Source organism: Gopherus evgoodei, chromosome 1 (genome assembly GCF_007399415.2).
Source record: "Gopherus evgoodei ecotype Sinaloan lineage chromosome 1, rGopEvg1_v1.p, whole genome shotgun sequence".
Classification (NCBI taxonomy): domain Eukaryota; kingdom Metazoa; phylum Chordata; order Testudines; family Testudinidae; genus Gopherus; species Gopherus evgoodei.
In genome coordinates, this window is record NC_044322.1 from 199,323,764 (window position 1) to 199,343,100 (window position 19,337).

Consider the following 19,337-nt stretch of genomic DNA (forward strand, 5'->3'; position numbering starts at 1 on the left):
GGCACAAGCAAGCATTAGGTCTTAGATATACTACACCTTTAGAGCCTTAAAAAAAAAAAAAAAAAAAAAAAAAAAGGCAGAATCTACTATAATTTTCTGCTGAAGTTTTTTTTGTGTGTGAAATTACTCCTCTGCCTCTCTCCCCATTCAAAAGGGCAGACTTTTAACCACTACATACATTTCTGCCTCAGTCTTTTATTGGTGGTGATTGCAGAACTGGTCCTAGTGAACAATCAGTTAAATGGGAGAACGTAGTCCAGTGCCTTAATCATAAGAGCACCCATTTCCTGTATGACCTTGGGCAGAGTTTAATCTCTCTCTCAATTCCTCATAGTTGAAATGTGGATAACAGTTCCTTTCTCCCTCACTTTGTCTGTTTTATCTATTCAGCATGTAAGCAGGGATTTGTACTGTAGGTAATCATCACAACAACTGAGATGAAATGAATTCAGTTGATGCAGTCCATCTGTAACTGACAGACCTGGGCCCTCATGGCCCATAATTGCAGTTTTTTCTGGAGGCCACCCTGATTTCCTCACCCTGCAAAATGTAAACCATACATAGGTTTACTTGTAAGGTGCCCATATGTCTCAATGATAGGTACTAACTACATCCTGAAATAAGAATAATACATGTACTCATGTTCTGCATAGTGTGATAAGATTTGATTCTTGGACAGATCCCAGCACCTGTGTGGAACGCCACTGATTTCAGAGATTACTCACAAGAGTAAAGTTACATGCATGCTTAAGAACTCGCAGGATCAGGGTCTTTCCTCACATGCAGAAGTGTTCCTTTGAACTGAAATGTCAGACAAGCAGGTGAATTCATACTTTGTTTTATTATCTTTTAGGCATGGATTGAAACATTTATTTATGCACTGGTGGTTCCTGAAACATGCCTGAAGTGAACATTGAACAGGGAAAAATCTGTCTCCTAGGGCTGAAGAGTTAAACTGGATGGGAGATGTAGCCAAATTTCAAAAGGTGAGCTTTTTATTCCTTTTTCCCAACTGTGGGTGTAGAAAGTGAGTGATTTTTTAAAAAATCTTCCTTGTTTTTTTTCCAAGAAAGTAGTAAATATTTTTTCGACCCATTCCCTCTACTTCTTAGTCTTGAAGGTTTCTTCTCAAAATATAGAGAATTACAATAAACTTCTGTCATTTATCACATACTTAAAGCCATTACAACTTTTTTTCCTCTAGTCACTCCCACTGCATTTCAGTTGGTAGTGGTGTTCTCATACCAAAATAAAAAAAAAATTGTATATAAAGTACCTTTTTTGTGTGTTCACATTTTATTTTGGAAAACAAGTGTTTAAAAATTTTAGAATTTTTTTAACAAAATTCTAAAAAAAGGAAAAAATCACAGTATTTACAGAGATAACAATGGCTTAGCCATGCAAAACAAACAACTTTGGTTTTTTCCCCCACCCCTTTTACTTTGGTTTAAATGTTGACCAAGATTTTTTTCCCCTTTGCCAAATAAAATATTAACAAATCAAAGTTTAGAGGCAAATAACAGGATTTCCCCCTTAATATTTTATACAGCATAGAGTTTATAGGACATTTTATGTATTTAATCCATGCCAATGCACTACAGGAAGCTTTTATTAAGACATCAGTCACTACCGCCCAGACATTTAACATTTTACAAATTTACAAGTACGTGTTTTTTCTAAATAATGTAGAAGTGGCAAAATGTTTTCTAATTTCCATTTCTTTAATTTGTTTTTACTAACTTTTTTTGCCTAACCATCTATAAAAACTTACTTTCCCCCTGGATCATAGATGTAAAAATGGAAATCTGATGTTCTGTTTACTCTATGTACTTATTTTCCTCCCATTATCTGAATTGTCTATTACATTCTCCCAGAAACTACACTTCTGTTTAAGAATACTGAGATGGAACTTCTGAGTTTTTACAGTTTTCTATTGGCCATCTACCCAAAAAATGTTTCCTTTTACATCATTCTAAAAATTGCCTCAAGCATAAAACACGTTTATAAAGTTAAACTTGAATGTAACTAAAGATACATAAACATTTCATTGTTACAATTATATGCACTGTTTGATAAATTATGTACCAGGTAAAAACACTAAAATTATCCAAGGTGCATTCAATATCTGTAGCGTAGTTAACAAAAACACACAAAAAATATATATATATATTCTATTTTTGTGGAAAAATGCAGCTTTGATATGACTATTGTTTTAAAAAAATCTCCAATTCTGACTGTTATCTTTTTGAAATGAAGAAAAAGGTACAGTACTTTAAGGCAGTGAATAACCAAAAGGACTTAAAACCAATTCAAAATTACAGTGTTGCTCTCTATCTACAATGAGACTGAGGACAATCAATAACTTTTTTCCAAACTGCTATAACACGTGATTCACTCACTCAGAAAAGAATTATTAGCAGCAATCTGTACACAGGCTAACAAGAATTTTGTGATAAATTCTTTGCTAGACTCCCAGGCTTATTTTTGGGAACTGTGTGACCTTTTCTGGTCAGTTAGATGTTTGTTTTTACTTCCACGAACCCTTTAGTGCACTTTTGTCGTAGCTAGCTCCATCTCTTGCCACTGTGATTTCAAGAATAGAAAAAGGAGCTTGCTCTATCCCCATAACACAACCTTACATTTTAGATCTCTGCTCTACAAAAGCAGGGATTTTCCAGATAGCAATCAGAATTAGAAATGTACCTGCTCAAAGGGTGTACTAAAACCAAACTGAAATAAAAACATTACACCGTACATCAGATTAACAGCAACTCCCAGAACAAAGCCTTACAGTGTATAAAAATAGCTACGTAAAAAATTTACATAAAGGCAAACAAAAAGAACTCTTCAGTGCAGACATTTACAAAAACAAACAGAACACAACATGGTGACCTACTATCTTGGCTGATGCCAAATTAGGGTTTTTTTTAAACTTGAGATAATTGCATCTAAAATCCTTTGAAAACTTGGTAGAATGATCTGTTCAATACTTGAACCATGAATAACTGTCACTTCTTTGTATGTTTTGAATACAATCCATGTTCATGCTTCTATATGTATTCTCTGAAAATGTGAAAAATAGTCAGTTAAACTAGGTCATTGGCAAAATGATCATCATTAGACAAGAGTTTTAATAGTCTTTATTTAACTGCAAAATAAATGTCACTGGAAAATGCCATTACAAACTTAAGTTGAATTACATCACAAAAAGATATGTCCATTGCTGATGAATCAATAAATGTATTCTCCAAATCATGAATGTAATAAGGAGCTTATGTTTATATAACACATCAGATTTGAAGGAACCCAAAACAATACACAAATACTAGCCAGGGCTAACGGACAGTCACCTCTGTAGATGTGGCAGCTACTACAATGTCTAGAACCATTGCACAAAACATTAGGGCATGAAGTGAACCATGTCTTTCCCATGTGAAATTACAGTGGGAATTTTAGGGATTCTAATTTCACCATTTTCCATAAGAATGGCCATACTGGGTCAGACCAAAGGTCCATCTAGCCCAGTATCCCATCTTCCAGCAGTGGTCAATGCCAGATGCTTCAGAGGGAATGAACAGAACAGGTAATAACTGAGTGATCCATTCCCTGTCATTCACTCCTAGCTTCTGGCACACAGAAGCAAGGGACACTGGGAGCATTTTCCCAGAAATCTGTAAATTAAGTTTAGGGACTAATTTTTTGACATTTCTACCACTTTTACAAGGAAAATGGAGAAACTTCCTTCTTGGACAAAATGAATTCAGTTGTGCAAAATTCAATTCACCAGAGCTCTCTCCTCTCCCATGCCTTCCATATAGTCTAGGCCTGATGAACTTCTAACACTAAGGGTATGACTGCAGCTGCTGTAGACAAACCCGAGCTAGATGGAAGCTAGCTCAAGATCCTGGGTGGGGTTGTACTGGAGGAAGTCACCTGTAATGCTGCTGTGGCTCCAGTCTGAGCTTGCTTTGGTCTACAGGAGCCGTATCTCCTGGTTGCAGTGTTAGACATTCTCTAAGGCTGAGGAAACAGGACCACTCCACCACCTCTGTAGGCCTTAAATCCCTTATGCTCAGAATCCTAATGTGTTCTTCTTAAACCTTCACATCTATAGCAGATTAACATAAGTACCAAAGCAGCCAGCAAAATAATCCCTAAGCAATCACTTAATGGAGGGTGGAATGCCACCCTGTGGCATTGTGAAGAATCCATAGAGGGGCTCTCTTCCTTCCCATTTTACTTTAGGTCTAGATATCTGCAATATGAGAGGGCATCTTTCTTAATACTGTCAGCAGGGCAAAGGTAGGTAGGAGTAATTTTGCAGCTGGGGACTCATGGGGAGGGTGACAGCAGATTTTTCAAGGAAGTTCCAGTAGGGTTTGAAAGCAAAGGTGCTTGTCATTTGCAGGTGAAGGCAGGAGAGACCAGTAGCTGGAAGTGGGAAGGGGAGGGTGACTGCTTGTAGCTTTCTCCCATCGCTCAACCTCCTCGTGTTGGACATTCCTTTCCTCCTACCAGTGTACTCTAGGACTGCAGAATTTCAAGGGTATGCACAATTAAAAGAGCAGAGCAAGAGTCTACACCCTCCCCCCCCCCCGCAAAACTTGAAAGCAACCTGCCACCCCCCCACTCCTCCTACCTGAATGATGAACTCTGGCACAGCAAACTCTATGGAGGACTTTTGCAACATAACCTCTAATTACAATATCAATGACTAGAACACTATTACACAATAAATAGGGACATTCCTGACAATAATAGTAGTAGATGTTTATATGGACTGTCTCTCAGATCTTTGACTCCTTTGAGTATTTGTGGCAAGAAAAGTTGCCTTGTGGTTTATGCTAAGATTAGAGGCAAGACTGTATGAATAACTGAAACATTCAGATCCAGCATTTTCAATATCTTACATTATTCCCTTAAAGTACCCTCCTATCCCCATCTTATTGAAACAAGAAACCTGGTGTAATAATTTTACAATCTCTACACCGAATTTAAGAGTGACCGATGATTTTGTTCCTCTCCATTTTTGGCTTTGCAGCATGACACTTTAAAGAGGGCTGACAAAGGATGGGTGCACAGCACTCTCTCAACTTAGGTCTCTTTAAGGTTTCTCAAATTAAACACTCAAAAGTGGAGGCATAAATTAAAAAAAACTAATTTAGAAACTGAGTAAATTTGATAAGCTTTCAAATTAAATTATCTTTTGACCGTTTACTTCCATAATTTAAAGAACATTGGATACTGATTTCCACCCTCTTTACCCTGGCCTTCCACAATGTGTGTGTGTTAAGGGACATCAATGTTCAGAAAGACGGTGTGAGCCCCAGCCTGTGACATTAAAAGAAGAGGACAGAGGCAGCAGTGGTGGCTGCATCTGACCACTGGATGATGCTGTGGGTTTGTTGTAGTACAACTGTATTCATTGCAGTTTGGATTCCATGGGCTGGTCTACACTACGGGGAAAAATCGATCTCAGATACGCAACTTCAGCTACGTGAATAACGTAGCTGAAGTTGAAGTATCTAAGATCGAATTACTCACCGTCCTCATGGCGCGGGATCGATGTCCGTGGCTCCTCATGTCAACTCTGCAACTCCATTCAGGTTGGTGGAGTTCCGGAATCGATATAAGCGCCTTTGGGGATCGATATTGCATCTAGATGAGACACGATATCGATCCCCGAGCAATCGATTGCTACCCGCTGATACGGCGGGTAGTGAAGATGTATCCCATGGGTTGTCCTGCAGCTTGTGTTTTATAAAGAGAAGGGGAAATCTCCACTTCTTTTGCACAGTCATGGCACAATGACTACATCCAGCATGAGGTTAGTAATAGTATGTGATTTTATGGTAAGAACATCTTACCTCTTGAACATACATTGTTTTGAGCCCACCAAAAACTAATTTATACCTATAGTGAATAGAACTAAAATGTTCTCCTTTGTGAGTATACATCATATAATTATTAAATTTCCCTGAGCGCATGAGTTCAAACGCATCTGATAGTTGGTTTCTGATTGTCAGAATCCTTTTGCATTTCTTTTAATGTGTGTGCACAGGTTCTATTAAAAATCCATAGCTGCTGTGGGTGTTGCTCCCACTCTCCCCTATATCATAAGAATACAAATAATTCCTATTGCCTTTACTATGAGTACTTATATTCTGAAAGGGGAGAACAAGGCTTCATAATTTCATAGTGCTCACTAGACCATATTTCAGCTCTGAGGTCCGAGGTTGACTAAAGATAAATATTGGATCATCCTACTCCAGAAGCAGAGGCTTTCTAGCCCTTGAACTGAAAGAAAAACCTCCTTTTGCTGTACAGGAGATATGATACACAGGTAAACTGTTCTGATTCTATTTTCCAATTTACCTGGAATGACTGACATCTGTCTTTTAAACTTCAGGTTTGTGATTGTTTTCTTCTAGCTTCTTATTTTCCTCTATATTTCCAAGGTCTTTGTTTACATGTTTTGATGGTGTCCTACAAGAAAAAAATTATCAGTGTCTCATTTGCATGTCAATAGCATTTTGTTCATATTAATATACAGTGTCTCTCTCTCCCTCTCTGCAAAGAAAAAAATTGTAAGAATTCAATTACCAGCACAACACTAGAAGTATTTGCATGACTATGAATATACCAATAAGCATTGCAGTAGGACTACATACACATATATTAGTAACAGTGGAACTTATACATTGCAAAAGAGCCCAGGATAATTCTGTTTACTGAGGCTAAGCTGGTTGTGCACATGTGTATTTTTTTGACAAATTAATTCCCTACGTTTTCTGCATGTTTCATTAAGGGTTTTGTCCATAGGCATATTAAATGCAGAAGTGTGACTAAGACATCTTTATCAACACAACAATCTTTGTGTGTTCACATAAAATAGCTTTTGGAGCTTGTGCTAAGCAGAAGTCAATGATCATTTAGATTTGAAAACCATTCTGGGTACCACCTAGATTTTGTTTCAGTGCACAAAGCATTTTTTCTGGACAGAGAAGAGACTGTAAATGTTGTCGGGTGGACAGGGAAGAAAAAGGTATGCCTCATTTAAAATAGCAGGTATGCTTTAATATAAGCAGTGAAGATGAATTAGTGAGTTAAGTGCTTAGTTTAGTTTAGCAGAATAACCCCACAAGCCATGCATTTAATGTGAGAAACCTCACCATCAGCCAAGGTGAAAGATTGCTGCAATGGTGTGATAACATTTTAAAAGCCACAACTTTTAAAATGTAAATGGCCAGATGTATTTGAGTGAGACAGTAATTCCTTGTGTCAAAGCAGCTTATCATATACACATTTTCTCTGTGATAATTTGTTTCCTCTATAGTAATCTGTTGTGACAGATTTATGCATATACTCACTACAAATTCAGGGTAAAGGACTGAAGTGACATTGACTTGCAAAATACAATGATGGCACAAGTTAGCAAGACAATATGACACGTCACATTGGTGCTAGTCAGCATATACTTCTCTAAAAATCAATGGCTTTATTTTTGCTAGTGCGGTGTACCTGTGCAAAGACATTAGCTTTATCTAGCAGTGTAGATGAACACTGCAACCGGCCTTGGTTTAAGTGACCTTGAAAAGTATAAAGGGCTATGGTTTAGTTAAGTCCTGATCCACATGAGTTGGGGAAAACATTTCCTAGGGGCTTACAACTGTATCCCAAATTTCAGACATGGCTGAAGTGCTACCACTGGAAGTGCCAATTCCCCAGAAGGGGAAGTGGGCAGCAGACCTGATGCATCAGGTCAAGCAAGAGGGACACAAGATCATGGACCTGAGGTCTAAACAGATGATTGGATGTTTGAAATTGCAATAGCTGTCTCTCTGTTTTAAGGTAGATTATTACATTGGCTAGTATATTTTAATGCTTGAAGTTACTTTATCCTTTTTACCACTTCCTTTCAACTATGTTGTCTAACGGTATTGCTAGTGCGGTCTCTGTGCATGAACTCTTAGTACAAAAATCCAAGAGTATTTCTACACTACAAAATTAGGTCAAATTTATAGAAGTTAATTTTTAGGAAGCAATTTTATATAGTCGATTGTGTGTCTCCCCAATAAGTGCATTAAGTTGGCAGAGTGTGTCCACAGTACTGTGGCTAACGTCGACTTTCGGAGCGCTGCACTGTGGGTAGCTATTCCACAGTTCCTGCAGTCTCTGCCCTCCCCACTGGAATTCTGGGTTCAGATCCCAATGCCTGATGGGGCAAAAACATTGTGGCAGGTGGATTGGGGTACATGTCGTCAGTCACCCCTCCCTCCGTGAAAGCAATGGCAGACAATCGTTTTATCTCTTTTTTCTGTATAGATGCCATACTGCGTGCAGCTGGACTGCTAACCATCATCATCCAACCACTGCTTCTGTTGCAACTGTGCTGTCCTGTTTGTGTCTCAATAGCAAATTCCTCCATGTTGTCCATCATGGGCTTCTCAGGAAATGTGTGTAGTGCTGTCATCCTTCACCACTTCCGCTGCAAGTCTGCTCTTCTGGTGCCATTAATCCACCTCACAGGTCCTCTCATGCATCTGTTGTCATGCACTGCTTCTGCTGCAACTCTGCTCTCCTGCAGATGCCATACCACAGCAAGCATGGAGCCTGCTCAGCTCACTGCTGTTGTTGTGCAAGGTGTTTATAATGCTCACATTATCCTGCAGTATATGTAGAACCAGAATCTGCTAAAGCAGGCGAGGAGGTGACGACAGTGTGATCACGATAGTGATGAGGACATGACACAGACTTCTTTCAAAGCATAGGCCCTGGCAATTTGGACATCATGCTAATAATGGGGCAGGTTCTAGCCATGGAACGCTGAATCTGGACCTGGGAAACAAGCACAGACTGGTGGAACCACATAATGTTGCAGGTCTGGGAAGATTCCCACTGTCTGTGAAACTTTTGCATGCGTAAGGGCACTTTCATGGAACTTTGACTTGCTTTCCCCTGCCCTGAAGGGCAAGAATACCAAGATAAGAGCAGCCCTCACACCTGAAGTGAGTAGTGATAGCCCTCTGGAAGTTTGCAATGCTAGACAGCTACTGATCAGTTGGGAATCAATTTGGAGTGGGCAAATCCACTGTGCGGGCTGCTGTGATCCAAGTAGCCAACGCAATCACTGAGCTACTGCTATCAAGGGTAGTGACTCTAGGAACTGTGCAGATCATAGGGAACCCCACTGCAGCAAAGACATCCACTAACTGTGGTTGGACAACAGAAGGAACACACATTCCTATCTTGGGACTGGACCACCTTGGCAGCCAGTACATAAACCAAAAGGGGTACTTTTCAATGGTGCTGCAAGCACTGGTGGATCACAAGGGATGTTTCACCAACATCAAAGGCACATGATGCTTGCATCTTCAGGAACTCTGGTCTGTTTCGACAGCTGCAGGAAGAGACTTACTTCCCGATCAGAAAATAACTTTTGGGGACGTTGAAATGCCAATAGTTAACCTTGGGGACATAGCCTACCCCTTAATGCCAAGAGAAGCCGTACACAGACACCCTGGACAGTAGTAAGGAGCTGTTCAACTATAGGCTGTGCTGGTCCAGTTTACTGGCTCAGAATATTGGGTTTGATGAGGTCTAACCAATTGTTATTGCTGCTTGCTGTGTGCACCACAATAACTGTGGGAGTAAAAGGGAGACGTTTATGGGGGAGTGGGAGGTGAGGCAAATCGCCTTCTGTTGTCCCACCACAGTTAGTGGATGGCTTTGCTGCAGTGGGGTTCCCTATGATCTGCACAGTTCCTAGAGTCACTACCCTTGATAGCAGTAGCTCAGTGATTGGGTTGGCTACTTGGATCACAGCAGCCCGCACAGTGGATTTGCCCACTCCAAATTGATTCCTAACTGACCAGTAGCTGTCTAGCGTTGCAAACTTCCACTGATTACATGCAGCCAGACACCAGGGCGATTAGAAGAGCACACCAGGAAACACTGTGCATCATAGAAGCTTTGAAAACCAGTTTCATGACTGGCCAGGCTATGTTGTGACAGTTCTGTTTGTTTCTCCTTAATGACACCCCCCCCCGCCTTGGTTCACTCTACTTCCTTGTAAGCCAACTGCCCTCCCCTCTATTGCCTCTGCAAGCAGTGATCAGAAAGTCATTACATCCCTCTGCCCACACTGCTTCCAGCAGCTCCCATTGGCCCAGAGCAGTGATCCACAGCCAGTCACCCCCTCAAGCACCTGGACCTATGGACAGGGCAGGGTAACCACACAGGCCTGGCCTGCCAGGGGCTTTCCCTACAGAAGCAGCGACCCCTGTTTGAGAAACCCTGATATAGAGGGATAACTGCCAAGGTAGCCTGGGAGGGGTTGGGGAAGAGAGAAGCACCAGCTGGGGTGGTGGATAAGGAGAGGAGGGAAGGAGAAGGCTACACTGCACTTCAAAACATATTGAATGCCAGCCTTCTGTTGCTTGGGCTGTGAACTGGTTGGGTGCCCGGAGGGGCCCCTCCCTGTTCTTGGGCATCTAGGAGAGGAGGGCAGGTTGTTACACAGGGGCAGCAGTGGCCATCTGTGCTCCTGCTACATTTCCTGAAGCTCCAGTAGCCTCAGCATTGCATCCTGCCGTCCTGGACTCTGACACTGTTTGCCTCCACACGTTCTGCTGAGCTCTTTCAGTGCAGGAGAACTGCATGAGCTCGGAGAACACTTTATCATAAGTGCATTTTTTTCACCTTATCTGTGCTAGCCTCTGGGATGGAGGTGAGAGGGGAAGTACTGAAACATTTGCAGCTGTGGGAGGAAAAAGGGAGAGTAGTATTTAAAAAGACATGTTAGAGAACAATGGGTAGACTCGTTAACAGTTTGGTTCACAGTAAAAATTACATAGCACATGTGCTTTTGGTACAAGGTCACATTTTGCCTCTTATATTGAGGGCCTGCTGGTTTGGTGAGAAAGATCACACGTAGGACCAGGCAACAGAATTCTGCTTGCAGGCAGCCATGGTAAGCCACAGACTTTCAGCTGCTTCAACTTTCATAACATGGGAATGATTTCAAACAGCAGTGCCCTCCTTTCCCCTACCAAGTACCCATTGGGTTGGCCATTTAAAAGGAGGGGCTGTACTGGCTGTGAATGCATCCCAAGCCTTCAGGCAAATTAATCATTGAACAGGCTTGCTTTTAAACCATGCATTATAAGGTACACTCACCAGAGGTGCCTTCTCTAGCTTAATGGTCTGTGTGTCCACCTTGGAGGGGTTGGAAGGGTACTGGTTCCTGTTTGTCGGGGAGAATGGTTTCTCCACTTGCGTGCTGTGCATTATCCTAAGCCTCCTCATCTGCCTTGTCTCCCAAATCCTCATCCCTGTTGCATGAGACTCTCCTTTGCAGGTGTCCATGGACAGAGGGTGGGGTAGTGGTTTGGGCCCTAACCTAGAATTGCATGCAGCTCATCATAGAAGCAGCATGGCTGGAGCGTCTTAATTTTGCCTCTTTGTCTGAACGCCTTAATTTTCATGCCACAGTGCTGCAGGTCCTCTGTCTTTCATGCTCTTGGAGATTTTTTCAAATAAATATTTTGGCATTGTGTCTTTTGGAACGGAGTTCTGATAGCATGGCTTCATCTCCTCATACAGAGATCAGATTCAGTACCTTCTGTTCAGTCCATGCTGGAGCTCTTTTGTGATTCTGGGTCTGCATGGTCATCTGTGCTGATGAGCTCACCATGCTGGCCAAACAGGAAATGAAATTCAAAAGTTCCCAGGGCTTTTGTTGTGTATCTGAGTTGAAAGTGTGATCCAGAGTGGTCACAGTGGAGCACTCTGGGATAGCTTCCAGAGGCCAAAACAGTTGAATTGCATCCACACTACCCCAACTTTGACCCAGCGATGTCAATTTCAGCACTAATCCCCTTGTCAGGGAGGCGTACAGAAATTAATTTTAAGAGCCCTTTAAGTTGACAAAAATGGCTTCGTCGTATGGATGGGAACAGGGTTAAATTGATCTAACACTGCTAAATTTGACCTAAACTCGTAATATAGTCCAGGGCCAAGTCTCTGTTTCATGATCAATGGTTATCCCAAAACTGAACAGTTAACCAGGGTGATTACTGTGGGAATGCTCAGATCCATGTACTAAAGCCCTACCCTTGTTACTGGGTCCTCACTGTTTTGGCACAAGCCTGTGTGTATCTCAGGGCCTTTGTTCCAAGCTGCCTTACGGTTCTTTCCTTATCAAGGATGGAAGAACTTGTCTATCGGGGAGGGAAGGGAAGCATTAGAAGAATACTGAAGGATTATCAGTGATTTAGTCTGTCCTCCAAATGCAGATCAGAGTGTTTTCTTTGTGGATGATACTGATAGGTAGAAATTAAGGCTAAAATTTAAGATTCTGGGTTAACTGTGAAGTGTAGACAACTGTCAGTCATTTAAATGTTGGGATTATACCACAAAGTAACTCATTAAGCCCATTGTTAAGTCTCTGCTGGACAGTTATTTTCATTCTCTTTGAATATCAAATCCAGAGAGGACTGATCTGCACAGAGGAAAATGAGGGACAGTGAAAGAAGCCAAACAAGAAAAAAAATTAATATTGACAGTGGTTGAATTTCTCATGTGACCTTAAAATTTTTCTGCAAATCTCTCTAATCCACAGTAAGAGAAAAAAGCCAAATTTGTTCTCTTTAGGTGGATCATACGGATTTTGCTTGTCATCTGAATAACAACTCATGAGTATGTCTCCTTTCGTAACACTGGGTTACAAAAATAGAGATTGAGGGTAGGGATGAGACACAGAATTTTGAGGCTCATGGGAGAAGAATGTGCTGAGCAGATCATTACAGACTATAACCCCTGAGGGCCTTTTCAGTGATGAAACCAGGCTCTCTCAAAAGGGATACCAACAAATGCAGAGAGAGATAAGTTGACAGGGAAACTACTGTTTCTGCCAAGGGACATGACTGTGACAGAGAGGCGCCTATTTTTTCATTGGATATTAAAATTTGAACAATTCAAGAGCTGTATTTCAAATGTGACATGTTAGACTCAAGAGAACAAGTCATAGCAATGGAGAGAGAGAGATACAGAATTACTATAAAATCCCAAAGTGAGTGTCCCTCCTTACACAGAGCCCAAAACAGATTGGCTCTCCTGTGAGCTGCTACTGAAGTTTAGAGGGCTTTGTTATCTGGCATTATCAGCTGCTTAGGTTAAATTAGGTTAGGTTAAAGTTGTTCTGTTGCAAAGATCATAGAATTTGCTCTAATGGTCCAACTAGTGTTAGAATAATTTTGTTTAAAAAATAAAAACTTGTGATATTCAATCCTTACATATAACACGCCTCTTCCTCAACTGTTCAGACCTTCTATTTTGGGTGACTGCCACCTGTACAAGTGGCCAGATTTTCAGAGGGCTGAGTACCCATCACCTTCACAGAAGTTAAGGTATGGCCCACATCAATGCAGTGAGAACTGCATATGCTCAGCCTCTCTGAAAACAAGGCCACTTAGTTAAGTCTTCAAATTTAAGTGTTTTAAATCCATGCATAAGCATCTAACTGTGTTGTTGTAGCCAGGATGGTTCCAGGATATGGTGGTCCACAGAGCTCTGTGGAACTCAAAAGCTTCTCTTTCACCAACAGCAGTGGGTCCAATAAAAGATATTACCTCACCTACCTTGTCAAGACTTATTATGACAATGTTGGCAGAGGCTGACGCCTCAGTGATCTCACTACAACATTTGCTCAACAATAGGGATTTTCATGAAAAATTTCTACTGTTGACACTAGTGCAGTTCTACCATTGGTAGCCACAGGGCAGGCAATGCTTGTGTAACTGCCAGCATTTTTAACACTTTACATGACCTTGTTAAAACACAGGAGCCTTGTTGCATGGAGGCTCTCAGCAGTATGAGAAGTGCTGGACCTGCAGCCCTAGGAAACTTCTGTGGGCTAACCCTGCCAGCCTAGACACAGCCTGAGTTTATAACCAGTTTATGACACGGGGTACAGCTACACAAGAACAACAAAAAAAAAAACCAACAACCCAGCAGCAGCCTGCCCAAGTCCAGGTCAACTGACTTTTAGGCTCATGCTTTGGCTCTGAAAATCAGAGTGTAGGTGTTCCAGGTCAGCCTGGACTCTGAAACCTGGGAAGGGAAGAGAGTATCAGAGCCCAACTGGAATTGCTACACTGCTATTTTCAGTCCTGTAGCACAAGGACATCAGCTGACTCAGGATCTGAGACTCACTATTACAGGTCTTATTGTTTCCCAGTGTAGCTGACATGAAACATAATTTACAATCTAGTCAATACTGATAGTCACCATGGTAGCTAACTGCATTGCCTTTGCCAGCTTCCTTGGAAAGCATAAAATTGTCTTTTTTTGTAACCATGTTGTAACTCTTATTTTTGCAGTGTAGACAGAACCCCTTATAGTGTGTATGTAGAAGACTTGCTAGTCCTCTACAATGGAGCTTCTGAGTCTCCATTACCCTTAGTGCTGCTGTCTATCCCCTGTTGGAGCAGCAGGGGATATAGATATGCACACTTTCCCAGAATTAATTCATAACAATCACAGTTGGGCAGCATGGATGCACAAAGAGAGATGACATGTTAAGTCGTCGCACCTGTTTTTTCACAATATATTGTCTGAACCAAACTTCTAACCAAGTCAGATAAGAGTGTCAGAAATTGGTTATAAAAATATTGTTTTACTTAAAATTTTATAGATGGTGTGTCTGCCTCCTGTACTTCTCTTCTCCACTCAAAATGTATGGATCCCTATATCCTCTTAATAAAGTTTAATTCCTCATTTGACATTTCAAGCTTTCCTTCAGAAGTCCTCAATATCCTGCCTTCAAGAAAATGATTACCATAGGGGATCACTACTCAAAAGGCTCTCTAAAAGGTAGGTAAAATGGTGCTAAAGGGTTTACAGGTTCACCTGTTTTTTGCCAGGAGAAGACTGATACCTAAATTTAAAAAATGCTTGAAAGCAATGTGGAATAAGTGGAAATATTTTTTTCACTAACTGATACTAATGTTATTCTCTGACTTAGATTATACTGATTAAATATAGAGCACAAACAGCTCACTTCCAGTTTGTCTCCCATGTTTACAATAATGTGAACTTTGTGGTTGGAAGTATGTGAGACATATACACTTATGGAGTGTTCTATAACACATCGTGCAACTTTTGGTTTCAATATTCTAACCATATACAAAATAGCAGAAAAGTACAATTTTTGCTAATCATCCAGTGACAAACCTCAGTCTGGAAAGAGGTTAGCAATAAGCTCAGAATGACTGAAGATGCTGATTAAACCAACAATTTTGTGTGTCTCTGATCATTGTAAAAATTGCTGCGGTTTGAATTTTCAGCCAAATTTCGGGTTTTTTCCTTCATTTAAAATCTGCAATAAATCAGAGGAAGCTTGTTCTAGCGTAACATTACCTGGAATTTTTGTATTCACAATCCCAGATAATGAAAGGATAAAAGATTTAATTATTTTCTTTAGAAATGTTCTCCACCTGGATTTCTGTTTCAGAGTGAAGGGAAAACGGAGGCACTACATGGATTTCTTTTCTAAATGCTATATATAATAGCATTTAAAAATAAATCATATATATATATATAATATAAAAATAAAACTCTCTCTAGGGAATGTCTGAGATGAGATGAAGACAGGAATATTTAGATTGCCTAGCTGAGGGTTGCACTGGCAATTTACTCAGGATTGCTAATTAATTTGCATTGAACTGGTGCAGAGGATGTAGCAATAATCAGCTTTTGCATTAAATGAATCTGAGGCGATGAATAGCTACAGAAGCTAGTTACTGTGAATACACTCCACCCCTGTGAGTACAATTCCTACTATCCTGTATCACAAGACAATAGAAAATTCTACAAACCACAACATACATTAATGAAAAAAAATAACATTTTTCTTGCCTCACGAGAGTTTGAAAATTCTGTGCTGCTGCCTTCTCAGACTTTCCATTGACGTCACTTTGGGGGCAGAGATTAGGTGAATAACTGTTCGAGGGTGGGTTCAAAAAGTGACTAACTGTTCGAGGGAGTGGCCTGCGTGGAAACGGAGGGTTGTGATTGGACACACACAGTGTCAATACGTATTGCAATGGTGTTTTTGAGAGGACAGCATTTGAGATTTCTGGGCTGTGATTTGTGCTGCAATCCTGTTTCATACATACTGATGCTCTGCTTGCTCTTTGGAAGTACTGCATGCCGAAAACAGGGAAACTGAGTCCCAAGGGAGAGGAGAATAGGTTTATATAAATATATACTAAAAGCAGACAATATGTCGAGCAATTAGATTCACTTAAGAAACTAGTGATTGTCAGACAGACTGATAATGATTTAAACATAACTGTTTTTAAAAAATATTTGGTCCCAATCTACTCACTGCTAATTTAATTTTCTACTCTAACTATAAATATGATATTCATGTTCTACTATGTCTTTTGTTTCATGCCTAATATTCTGTCATTTCTATTTTTGAAATGGTCCAGTTTGGAAAACAAAGTTTAACACCATAAAGCATCGAAACACATCACATTTCCCCTCCATAAATGAGTCACTGCCTCATGCTTTGGACTCCCCATTAAGAGAGAAAAAAAATTCTGGACATTTTGTTATAGTAATAACTGAAGGTGGTAGGGACATTTTTTTTTTATTTCCTGCAGCTTTATAAATAGCACATGCTAAATATTTCTTTGCTGGTCATATATTTATAAAGCTTCCCTATTCAGGACATTCCAAAAATCTCCTGCACAGCTATGTTTGTGGTTTTGTATTGAAGTAAAATCTAAAGACTGCATGGGAACACTTTATAATGCCAGAAACAGATGAGTAAGTATGGCAAGTGAATGAGAAATAATTTTTCATATTAAAACTCAGAATATGTATACAGTAACTCCTCATTTAATGTTGTAGTTATGTTCCTGAAAAATGCAACTTTAAGTAAGTGAAACAATGTTAAGCGAATCCAATTTCCCCATAAAAATTAATATAAAGGGGGGGGAGAGGTTAGGTTCCAGGGAAATTTTTTTCACCATATAAAAAACAATTTTATTACACACAGTGTACATTTTAAACAAACAATTCAATAGCGTTCACAGCTATGATGATTGTGGTGGTGAAGTTAGAGGATGGAAGAGGGTGGGATATTTCCCAGGGAATGCCTTGCTGCTAAATCAGTGGTTTTCAAACTTTTGTACTGGTGACCCCTTTCACATAGCAAGCCTCTGAGTGTGACCCTCCCCCATATAAATTAACAATACCTTTTTTTTATATATAGTTAATACCATTATAAATGCTGGAGGCAAAGCAGGGTTTGGGGTAGAGGCTGACAGCTCACAACCCCCCTGAGGGATCCCGACCCCCAGAGCTAAATGATGAACTAGCACTCAGCTGAGCCCTCAAGGGTTAACACATTCTTGTTAATGTAGCCTCTCACTCTGCAAGACAACAGGAATGGAGAGGAGGGGAGATAGCATGGAAGAGAGAGAGAAATGCACACTGCCCCTTTAAGTAAGCTGACCCACTCTTAAATGCATTCTTTTTAAGTGGATAAGGAAGTTGAGACCAGCAGCTACCCAGGGTCTCTGGGTCTCTCTCCATCAGCATCCCCATCTTGCTCTATACAGAGAAGAAGGGGTAAGCAAGGTGTAGGAGCAAGAGAGGGGGGACATGCTGACATGAGCTTCCTGCCCTCTCCTGCCCCGCCCAGCATGCAGGAGGCTCAGGGAGCAGCACATGGCAGTGGGGGGGAAGGGATAGATGTAATTACGAGCCTGCTGGGCAGCTGCAGCACAGGGAACTTAAGGGAGCAGGGAACTGATGGGGGGCTGCTAGTCCACCCTGGTTCCAAGCCCCCACCAGCCAGCTGCAATGGGCTGCTCTTCCTGCAAGCAGTGGATAAAGTAGGTGGCTGCCAAACAACATTAGAAGGGAGAATTGCGCAACTTTAAACGAGCGTGTTCCCTAATTGATCAGCAATGTAACAACGTTAATCAGGACGACTTTAAGTGAGGAGTTACTGTATTATATAGCTACTGCAAATCAATGTGTAAAGTTATAGAGAAATACAAGTAAACTTTAATACTGCATGTTTGTTTATACAAATATGTACACAACATACATAACTGCCTCCACTCTCAGAACACTTTATAAATGATCTTGGTGCTGTGTTGGCCAGATCCTCAGCTGCTGTAAATCAGATAGCTCCACTGAATCTCTGAGAAGGCATGGGGGTAGGATAAGTGTGCACTTTCACAACTGACAGGGCCCCAGTCTGTGTCTGGGGAAAAGAGCATACTACCACACTGAGCAGAACCAGATGCAAGTTGGATATGTTTAGAGGACCTGATAACCATGAGGGTGAAGGGGAAGATATTTTAAAGACTTTTTAGAGACTGTCAAATGTATTCCATATAGTCTTAAACTGATTTTCTGTACTAATGAAACTCTAATTGAAAACAAGCAGAGCAAATACACACACCATACACTCTACCTTCTGGATCTAGATATTTAGTCAGCCCTGGCAATGTCTAGTTTTCAAGCAATACAACTTCCCTCATTAGCACCTGTTAATAAAAGGATCTCAAACCACAATATGAACAATTTAATAGAGCTTCACACACTCCTGTGAAGTTGGCATCTGTTTATCTTTCTATAAAATTCAGATAATTAGAGTATGAGCTGGCCAACTTCTCCTACACTAAGATAACTCACCTGACTATCCATGACGTTGCAGAGATGTGGCAGCCCATTATTTGACTCGGAAATTGAAATACCACATCCCATTTAAGTCAAATAGGAAAAGTGTCACTAACTTAAATGGAAACACAATCTGGCCCTAAATGATCTGGCCAAGGCCACACAGCTGAATCAGGGGCAGAGTTAAGGAGTCCTAGCTCCCAGGTCTGTGTTCTAAGCCCTAGATGATACACTGCCTCCATATTAAGATGTCTATTTTAAATTCAGATGCAAGATAAGATTTACAGATGAGGATAACTTTTCACCCCTAGATTTCCAGAATGCTGTGGGGAGCTAAACATGCATGTACACATTATTTTAATTTTAAAAAGTTAAGAGCAAGCTTCTATGTTAAGTCTTACTTTGATTTCTTCACATATATCCAGTAGATGATACCAGCAACCAGAGCTGCTAGCAGAAGACCAACCACAATTCCTACTATTAGTTTTGCCTGGTCATTAACCTTTTCTCTGTTGCCATCTAAAACAAAGAAGAAAAGTTCATGAGGTGTCTAACAATTATAACACAGCATTAAACATTTTCTATACAAGTAATCCCCCAGCAAGAGAGATGGTCAAAAAGTCAAAACTATT

At 40.6% G+C, this 19,337-nt stretch overlaps 1 protein-coding gene across 3 annotated transcripts in view; it reads right to left on the minus strand.

Moving 5' to 3' along the window:
* Positions 1–822: 822 nt before the first annotated feature.
* The window catches only part of ALCAM (activated leukocyte cell adhesion molecule), a 169,015-nt gene continuing 150,500 nt past the window's right edge, over positions 823–19,337 (minus strand). For 2 of the 3 annotated variants that reach the window (XM_030582328.1, XM_030582338.1), the window contains exons 14-17: positions 19,107–19,224; positions 15,919–16,050; positions 6,376–6,486; positions 823–3,063 (exon numbers count right to left, since the gene is read on the minus strand). In XM_030582328.1, the coding sequence (XP_030438188.1) occupies positions 6,399–6,486; positions 15,919–16,050; positions 19,107–19,224 (338 nt within the window). In that variant the 3' untranslated portion in view covers positions 823–3,063; positions 6,376–6,398. The remainder of the gene's footprint in view (positions 3,064–6,375; positions 6,487–15,918; positions 16,051–19,106; positions 19,225–19,337) is intronic. The other variant, XM_030582347.1, reaches the window with a different exon arrangement.